At 42.8% G+C, this 10,084-nt stretch overlaps 1 protein-coding gene across 1 annotated transcript; it reads right to left on the bottom strand.

Annotated features, from left to right (window-relative positions):
* Positions 1–327: 327 nt before the first annotated feature.
* On the bottom strand, positions 328–7,600 carry TGOLN2 (trans-golgi network protein 2). The gene is made up of 4 exons (XM_053462826.1): positions 7,510–7,600; positions 3,140–4,263; positions 2,340–2,423; positions 328–1,829 (listed from the first exon to the last, which is right to left on the bottom strand). The coding sequence occupies exons 1-4, from the start codon at positions 7,583–7,585 to the stop codon at positions 1,824–1,826; spliced, it is 1,290 nt and encodes a 429-aa protein (XP_053318801.1). The 5' UTR covers positions 7,586–7,600; the 3' UTR covers positions 328–1,823.
* Positions 7,601–10,084: the final 2,484 nt, after the last annotated feature.

The following is a 10,084-nucleotide window of genomic DNA, read 5'->3' as shown; positions in this document are numbered from 1 at the left end:
TCGATTTCTGTAAGTAAAATGACTTGACCTAATTCCAAGATTTTCTACTCTCACTACTTCCATTTCAAAAGCTAAATTCCACTTTATGTTTTATAAACACTAATTCAGGCCATAGACAGACAGACAGATGAACTGGTCCTGGAACATCTGCACAGTGTCTATCAGGGGGTCGGCACAATGTAAAGATGTAGAGAATAAGCCTATTGGTGTAACAACATTTGAGCGCAATCAACAAACATGCCAGCGCTTTGTAGCAAACAAATTAAAACTCCACTTTGTCAATAATTTACTTTCGGTACAGTACAAGCAAACAATTGCCTGTTCCTATTTAAATAGCATGCGATAAAAATATAAAGGAACTGAAATCCACAGCAGCTGAGCAGGAGTGATCCATTAAACCACGTACAGTATGAGCCTCTCATATCCGGCAAATGATACCTTTCATTGTGCCAACACAGGAAAAGACATTACCTTTTGGGATCTCAGAGGTCTCTTCTTCAGATGAAAATGCCTCCTAGGTACACAAATGTGACTGTACATCTTTTTCTATGCTGCCCAATAAAAGGAACACAAGTCGACCAACGTGGCCACCTACATAATGTCCTGTAAACATGCAGATCAACCGATCCTAACAAACAACACACCTGAGACAAAGCCCACAGAGGTAATCACTGACATACATTACCTGTTCATTAAAAATATCATTTCTAATGCGTATAAATAGCACATAATTAAGCGTGGGCATACAGGACAATGTTTAGGCTTGTATGACACTAAATCACAAAACAGATTAAAAACACAAACACATATTGCACTTAAAAGTTACAGTACTATTCGGCCATATCGTTAATGAAAGGTGGCACCTGGAACTGCGCTGCATCCACCTGCACAACCGTGTCGTATCCTACTGCTCATCCTATCGTCTACTAAGACTGGTAACCGAATAGCGAGGACGGCCAACCCATTACTGGCCTACAAACAATGTTGACTTTAACAGAACGCCATTTCCACAAAAATAAAAACCAAAAAGCTGAAACGTCAGCAGGCCGACATCCCTTTAGAAGCGATTTGGATAGCCGTGCTCAGCGGTTACCCCCCCATCGCCATAAAATAAGTGTATTCCTATATACATAGTGCCTCTAAAACTCACATTATATATAAAAAGATAATTCTTTCAACTATTTCATAGATTAGACTAGAACAACCCCACAAGATTACTTTCTATAGAATCTGCCCCCTTTGCCAAATTTAAACACAAATTTACCACAAATGTAGCTAGGATACTAAAGTTCCTTAAACAGGAAACAGTGAGTGAAATAATCTTTATATCAAACATTTCTCTTTCTGCCTGCCTTCCAGACAATCATAACTACACACACATTGAGCACAAAATTAACACCAATTTTGGTCGCAAAAATTATTTCTAAAAAAAAAGAATAAACAAAATGAAAAAAGCGCTAATAATTTCCGTGAAATTCTCAATAAGTTTGTATTTGCACCCGTCTTTTGGGGTTTTTTTTTTTGCAATTTGGAAGCCAGTGTTCCATCTGAAATCAGCATTAGTGCAAACGCTGCGCACGCTTTAAACGTGGAGGGGACTTTAAGCATTCTGGGTAAAATGATTTAGGGTATTTTGGGTACATGAAAGGAGAAAGTGGCATTTTTACAAAAACAACAAGAAGAATTACGAAATTGTGCCAAATTCATTTTCGTGTAAATATGCACAAGGTGCAATCATGAAGTGCTCGGTGACCGAGGAACATCCACGGCGCAGATTCTGGTGTTGTAGGGATCTGGGATTTCGGACACGCAGAGACAGGACTTCAGATCTGATAAACAGAGATAGAAACGGGTCAATGCTAAATGCAGTCATGGAAAAACAATCCTAAAATGTGATTCAATTCAGCACTGCAATGCGGGCAAACACTGACCAGACAACTGTGCAATTGTTTAAAAGCAAAGTAATAGCAGCTTAACAATAGTGAAAAGAGAACTTAATGGGGAGGAATAATTACGTAGATCCTGAGAGCAGGAAGTCTCCTTCTATGGAAGGTGTACATCATCACGTACATATAAAATACATACACAATGTTTAATATTACACGGGTTCATTTGGAACCCTAAACTGTAAAAAGGTTGAATTTAGGAAGGAAACAGAATAAATGCTTGGTGTCAATGGAATATTTTATGTGGGGGGAGGTTAACGCATGTAACAGGTGCAGTCGATAGTGGATTCCTTTTTCTTAAGTCTGTCTCCTTATTCCAGCTATGTCTATTTAACCATTTCAGCTCTGCAGCAGTTACTGGGTCCGTGATTTAATGGTTCCCCAAAAGCTCACCTTGTGTTCTAGGCGCTGGTATTCCCCGGAGTTTGGCCGCCTGCCACCCCTGGCGCGTTTCCCTTCCAGTGCAAATGCGATGATCTTTGGGGGGAAAGAAAACGCGTTAAGATAACGTAAAGGAACTCTAGGACATTTATTTACAATAATCAGTAGAGTGTATTTCAGACCACCTTCATTAAAGCAGGTGAGGTCGGCATAAATGTAAAAAATAAACGAAGTAACAGACTTATATGTGGACCAGTCTACCAGTGAATATTCTAGAGATGAAACGTGGGACTCCTGTGTTGTGCTTTTAAGAAGTATTGTGTTCAGTTAACCCTTTCCGCATACTGCCAAACAATTCCAGTGTACAAATCGGGACACCTGTGTTAAGGGTAAGTGGTCTGGAGAAAGGAGCGAGCCTTAAAAGTGGGCACGGTTATTCTGCCGCCTTGCCTGAGGAGTGTTATTAGTCTGTGTTGAAACGATCCGCAGTGCTCTTAAACACCGGACACTGGGGCACCGAGGTGGGGCAGTACACAAAACGTGTTCCCGCAAAACCCAGACTGTTTCTGTATAACGTCCTTATTGTCTATGCAGGAAGCAGGACTGCAGCAGACGATACACAGCTTCTAACACCTAGCAGTAAAACGGTATCTCTAAAGACTGTAAAACATCAATAGCCAACGTGCGTTTGTTAAGATTGCTTCAAAAATTCTAGAAATGCAACATCTCAATTAGCAGGACATCGACTCCTTTTTTGCAACAAATTTCTGGTAAAAAAAAAAACATCAGTAAAGGTGAAAATTAAGAGTTACCTTTCGTTTATTGTGGTAAGCAATATACAGAACTGCTACCAAGATGGCTGAAGTTACTAAGTAGGCAAAGAAATGACTACTTTCTGACTCATCAACAAGTTGATCACCAAGTTGTATTCTCTTCAAATCTGTGTTTTGGTCTAGATCTTCAACCTCATCATCCATCGGTGTATCTTCCTTTCGCTCATCTACGTCAGTATCCTCATTATTTTGTTCTGCTTTGTCTGTGTCTAAAGGATCAACAGTATCTTCACCAGGAACCAGTTCATTGTCATCATTGTCATCAAAATCATCTTCAGTAGGTATTTTCTTTTCATCTCCATTAGGCGCCTTGGCCGGGTCCTGGGCAGCCTTGGCCGGGTCCTGGGCAGCCTTGGCCGGGTCCTGGGCAGCCTTGGCCGGGTCCTGGGCAGCCTTGGCCGGGTCCTGGGCAGCCTTGGCCGGGTCCTGGGCTGCCTTGGCCGGGTCCTGGGCTGCCTTGGCCGGGTCCTGGGCTGCCTTGGCCGGGTCCTGGGCTGCCTTGGCCGGGTCCTGGGCTGAGTTGGCCGGGTCCTGGGCTGAGTTGGCCGGGTCCTGGGCTGCCTTGGCCGGGTCCTGGGCTGCCTTGGCCGGGTCCTGGGCTGCCTTGGCCGGGTCCTGGGCTGCCTTGGCCGGGTCCTGGGCTGCCTTGGCCGGGTCCTGGGCTGCCTTGGCCGGGTCCTGGGCTGCCTTGGCCGGGTCCTGGGCTGCCTTGGCCGGGTCCTGGGCTGCCTTGGCCGGGTCCTGGGCTGCCTTGGCCGGGTCCTGGGCTGCCTTGGCCGGGTCCTGGGCTGCCTTGGCCGGATCCTGGGCTGCCTTGGCCGGATCCTGGGCTGCCTTGGCCGGATCCTGGGCTGCCTTGGCCGGATCCTGGGCTGCCTTGGCCGGATCCTGGGCTGCCTTGGCCGGATCCTGGGCTGCCTTGGCCGGATCCTGGGCTGCCTTGGCCGGATCCTGGGCTGCCTTGGCCGGATCCTGGACTGAGTTGGCGTTGGTATTTGTTTTTGGTAACATATTTTCTAGCTTTTGCACATGATTAGGATTATTGGAGTCATCCGACTGTGCCACAGGCTGACCAGCTTGTTCACCATTGTCTTTAGCAGAACCTGGTTACGAGAAATGAAATGGGTCATTATCTGAGAAACTTGAGAACACCGTAAACAAAGCTATAGTTATTCTTTTCTGGGAAGTGGAGGATTGTGTCAGTTTTTCAGACCCTTTGACTGTATGTATTGTAAGAAGTGCTATTGAAATTGTTGGCGCTACATAAATAAAAGATAATTAGAATAATTAGTAGTTTGTGCCCCGTTTGCCCTATCTGGGGAGTATAAAAAGATCTGTTATTAATTCAAAGCTATCCTGGAACGTCAGACCTATTCGTGTCCAGCAATTCTGTGCTCTTGGTCCTGGATGTTAACAAAACAAGGGGAAGCATCTGCTAACCGAACAGATATATTTTAACATAGTAAATTACGTTTAATTGCATAAACTTGTGTTACTTCGGGATCTGAACTAGTTTGCTCATGTAAGGGATTTTCCGTTGCCTTACAATTGATGATCACATTAAAACGTTAAGGCATCCCTCTTCAGGCAGAATACAGACCCTTGTATTCCAATTGAAATTAATTTAAAAGAACAGCAATTTTCTGAATGAAGGTCTAAGTTTGCCAAGATTAGTAATCATCAAGGTGACATTCAAGAAATCTCAGTGACGTAACTCTACGTCATACAGAAAAAACTGTCCTCCCTAACAGCTGGGAGAGCAGCTCATCCGGTGTGCAGGGGATCCGGAAGGAAGGGAAGCAGGCAGGTTGTGTTGGTAGGGGATTCTATTATTAAGAGAACAGACAGGGTCATTTGTAGCTTTGATCGCAGCAATCAAATAGTTTGCTGTCTCCCGGGTACAGCATGTTGCAGACAGAGTGGATAGATTATTGGGATGGGCACCGACGACATAGTAAGAGGAAGATGGAGAATCCTAAAAGGTAATTTTAGGGATTTAGGGAGTAAGATTAGGAAGAGGACCTCCAAGGTAGTATTCACAGAGATCCTACCTGTGCCATGCGCTACACCAGAAAGGCAGCGGGAGATTAGGCAGCTAAATGCATGGCTGAAGACTTGGTGTAAGGAGGAGGGCTTCGGGTTTTTAGAGCACTGGGCTGATTTTGCTGTGGGGTACAATCTCTGTAGTCGTGATGGATTGCACCTGAATGCAAGAGTTTTTGGAGATTTTAAACTAGGAATGGGGGAGGGAAGAATAAGTACCGGGCTAGACAGTATAGAAAGGGAAGGTGATTTAGTTAGTAAGCGGGTGGGTGGATCTGGGGGCTTGGTCTGTACAGATGATAGGGAGAAGCATATATTTTGCCCCCAAAACAAGGACAGAAAGCGATGGCCGGATGTGTGTTAAACAACAAGATAAAGGTCATGTCTACAAATGCTTGCAGTTTAGGGAATAAGATCCATGAACCTGTGACCTCACTCGTAGTATTGTGTACAGTACTGGAGACCGGATCTCCAGAAGGATATGGAAATGTTGGAGAAAGTTCAGAAAACGGCTACTAAAATGGTTCATGGATTACGGGATAAAACTTACCAGGACAGGTTAAAGGATCTTAACCTATATATAGCCTGGAAGAAAGATGTGACGGGGGGGGGGGGGTATGATAGAAACATTTAAATACAGTCAAGGTGATAAAGGAAGAAAGTTTATTTAAAAGAAGAATTAGTACCATAGTAGTGCCATAGTAGTGCTAAACTAGAAGGGCAAAGGTTGAAAAGTAATATCAGGAAATATTACTTTGATGAAATAGTAGTGGATGCATGAAATAGCCTTCCAGTAGAAGTGGCAGATATGAATACAGTGTATGAGTTTAAGAGCATGGGATACGCATAAGGCTAAACTAGATAATGCCAGCAAATAAGTATCCAGAGGTTGGGCAGACTAGAGTAGCCGAATGGTTCTTCTCTGGGTCATTTTCCTAAATTAAAGAGACACTCCAGCCATCATATGCATTCTAACGCCTACGATAAGCTAAAGAGATACTTGCAAAGTACGTTCATACGCGTTGCTGAAAAGCTGTTACATGAGCAAACTATATCCTTTAAAACACCCTCAATCTAACAATTTTATAAAACACGGGATTAAAACGCCCTCTAGTGGCATAAACACCCAGAATTTACTCGTCAAACCTGAATTTAAACTTCTTTAAGAAGCATTTCACGTTTGAAGGAATAAGCGCTCCAGGAGATAATGAGAGGAGATTCTTTAAAGGAGCTCTGCAGCCCCAGACCATCGAGAAAGACTTCATTACTAGAGACGGGGTAAACCAGTTAAAGCCCCGGGGGGATCTTCAGTCTCTGCGCCTCCATCCCATGCGCTGCCACTAAACAGTTTGATACTCCTTGTATCCCACGACTGCCGCAGCCGGCAACCGTAAACACAGATCGTTAACGGAACCCAATAAAACGCACTACCGTATTTACCGGTTCTGTGCAATAAAACGGCGGGGAGCAGCTGTCAATGCATACGTTTCTGGGTTGTGAATGTGTGAAGTGTTAATTGTAGTACCGGCAGCAATAATATTATATATATATAATATTGTTAAAAACAAACAAGGTTTGGAGACGAGGTAACAGCTGCACCACGGAGATAAAGTACATTGGGATCTATTCACTAACAGGGGAGTTGGAAAGAGCGTTATGGCTTCAACTCCCTCGCTTCATTATTCATTAAGGACCAACGCAGGCAGCTTTCCACAGAAAGAAGAGCTGCGCTGGCCTAGTATAATTCGTAATTACATGTGTGACAATCTGACTTAACTATACATTATACAGGGCTCCTACAGCAGACGCTCAGTGGAGTTGGCCCTTCATAATAATATCTCTCTCCTGCAAATTCCCTGTAGGGAATAGACTCCATGGAAGTAATGGTGCGGTGGGACTAGGTTACTGATAATGGCACAGCAAGGAAAATAGACCACAGAGGAAATAGACAATCATGAAGATCCATGACGTAGGATACAAATATATCATTACAATCGCTTTCCGGTGGGGCTGGGATGGTTTTTATGAAATATTTTAAAACGCTTGGATGACAGGATGACGTCATGAATGCGAAATAACTGGTCACCGGATATTTACGTTAAAGAAGCAGACGTTTCATTCTTATCTCTTAAACGTCTTTACATGTATACGTTTAGGGCAATTGTCGACGCTGCTGGTTATTTTATTATGCGTTGCTAGGTCATAGGTATAAGCCGCCGGGATTTGCACGGGAACCAAATGCCGCAATGATGCGGGCACCGAACCGCACAGCTGCCACATTAACCGCTATATTAGCCACTTCTCACCGGTATCCGCGTCCGTTACCGTCCTCAGCACTACCAGGAGAAATAGCACAGCCCAAGAGACACGAGCAGCCATCATTATTGAAAGCGTGTTTACATTTCCTGTTTCCGGCAAGGGACTTCCTGTTTCGGATACGTAGAGTGGCAGCCATGTTTGTACACCCTGAAGTGTTGAAAGGAAGTTGTGCGCGGGTGCCTATTCTAGGGAGTAGGGGTATGGGAGCTGGTTTAAAATCCTCTAGGGGCAAACTAGTTCGTAGGATCAGGAAAAGGATTAGAATTAGGGATAGGAATAGTGTTGGTAGGAAGCCCGGTTTATATGAAACCGCAGTGTGGTGAAGTTAGAAGTGATAATTAGAGAAATGGGAAAGCTGAACCTAGCTGGGCCTATTTTACTATGCGTAAATCTAATCACACAAAGGGGGTATTTTTCTTTTATGGGGAACAATGCCGTTCGAAGGCTGTCGTGTTACTAGCGGGTGTCTGTTGTGAGGGAAATGTTACCGAAATGCATTATAAAGAGGCTGAAACAATTGAATTTACTACCGTCCCCTAATGTCATAGTGTAAGAGCCGTACTGTCACGTTTATTTATAATTCTCGGTAATAAAGAGATTAAATTAAAGCACTATCGGTATATTTCACCACTCCCTGTCTGTCTCTACTGAAAGCAGGAAGCATACTTAAGTACATATCCTGCGCTGCAACGCTTGAAATAATGGGAGTGCTTCCTGCAGCAGATGTTCACTGGGCTTGGGTCTTCGTAAAGTATGGTGAAGGAGTTGAAACACAACTGCAACTTCTCAATTTAGCGAATAAACCCTAATGAGATGGAGGTGATGACATATTCGCCACTAAGTTTGTCTGCCTCAGAAATGTAATTAAATGAAAGATTGCCAAAGATAAATGACAACTGGAGGTGTCTTCTACTGTACCACCAGCAGGTGGGGCTGCACCCTTTACGTTTCCCTTAGTGTTTCTTTTAATCTGTTTCTCTGGATGAGATAAACATCATTTTATTCACTAAACACAGCGTTGCTCTTTCAACTCACTAACTTCACCATACATTATAAAGGTCCAGCCCCAGTGAACCCAGAGGACAGCTTCTGCCGGCTCCTACTTAAAGTAAATAAACCCCACAATATGTTTTCAGACAAAGTCTACTGCATGCACTAATCTGGGAAAATGCATTTGGGGAATTCTGCACAATCCCTCCATGCAGCATCATGAAAAATTGAGGAACTCCGCTATCAAATGCACTAAAGTACATATGCTGGTTGGAGTGTCCCTTTAATGTACTTTATGGTTTAAAATTGTGCAAAGGTCAATCAGTGAGGTGACTATCTTAGTGAAATTGAACCAAAAAAATAATAGTTTAATTAAGCTTCAGTGTTTAAAAAAAAAAAAAAAAAAAGTACCGTTTGTATTTCAGTAACAAGAGAGAATTGGAAAGGGGCCTGGAAACTTTTGCAAGGCGCAGTATATATTTATATAGATACACACAGACATATCTTAATGTTACTCTAAAGCCATATTAAATCCAGCTGCCGATATGCCTTGATACCGTGGACCCAAAAGCCCCCATCGTCTCGAGGCAACCCATGAAAGTTGTAGCTTGCCACAGCTGCGGAGCTGGGGATTGTGTGTCCCCGGAGAGAGTGGAACTGTCTGTGAAACATTTCTGTGCCACGCTCAGCTTTGAATTCCTTGCTAGAACTGAAGTGTATTATAATTGGCGCTCATAGTTGTGTAAGAGCTCAGGGTAATGAGGGAATTTTTTTTTAAAGCTTTTGTCGTCTTTTATGAAAACTGCACTTTTGTAGCTATTTTCATTGAATGCACACATTAACATTTAAACTAGGACATATCTGTGAACATTGCCTTCTGATGCTTTTAATGATGATACCAATACAGTCTTAGGCAACGTGCAAAATATGATATATATTATAATTTATAAGGTGCGTGTGCTTACAGATATACATCTGTGGCAATATTTTTACACCAAAACAGGGCTGTTCTTATCAAAGACATGAGGTCCACATGCAGCCAGCAGAACAACCCCCTTTGTTTTACTAGAGCAATGCTTTTATAGTTCCTTACCCTCTGTAGCTGTGAAGCAATAAACTTTAAAAGAACAGTAAACCTTTCTAAAATAATAATGGAAAAAATGAATCAAAGATTGATTTCATTTTCCATATAAAATAATAGCGCTAACCGCGTTTTTGCAAGTGGTTTTTAGAAGTATATAGCCCTTTGAATTTTAGGGAAGAATAGACCCATGAGGTCCTGAAAGCATATGTAACTCTACGTCTTCTATGTTGGCCCAACAAAAGGTATCATAGTTACATATACATAGTACATAAGGTTGAAAAAAGACCTAAGTCCATCAAGCTCAACCCTTCTACCTAACCTTCCTACTTTTGAACCAAAAGAAGGCAAAAAACCCTAATTAAGCTACTTGAATTCTGCCATCAGAAGGAAAAATTCCTTCTTGACTCCAAAAGGCAATCGGATTTCTCCTTGGATCAAGAAGCTCTAAAATATTAATGTTATTCTATTTATAGCCCTGTATGTCATGC

The sequence above is a fragment of the Spea bombifrons genome, chromosome 4 (assembly GCF_027358695.1).
Source record: "Spea bombifrons isolate aSpeBom1 chromosome 4, aSpeBom1.2.pri, whole genome shotgun sequence".
NCBI lineage: Eukaryota > Metazoa > Chordata > Amphibia > Anura > Pelobatidae > Spea > Spea bombifrons.
Note: the sequence above shows the minus strand (reverse complement) of the source record. Positions and strands in the feature narration are given on the sequence as shown.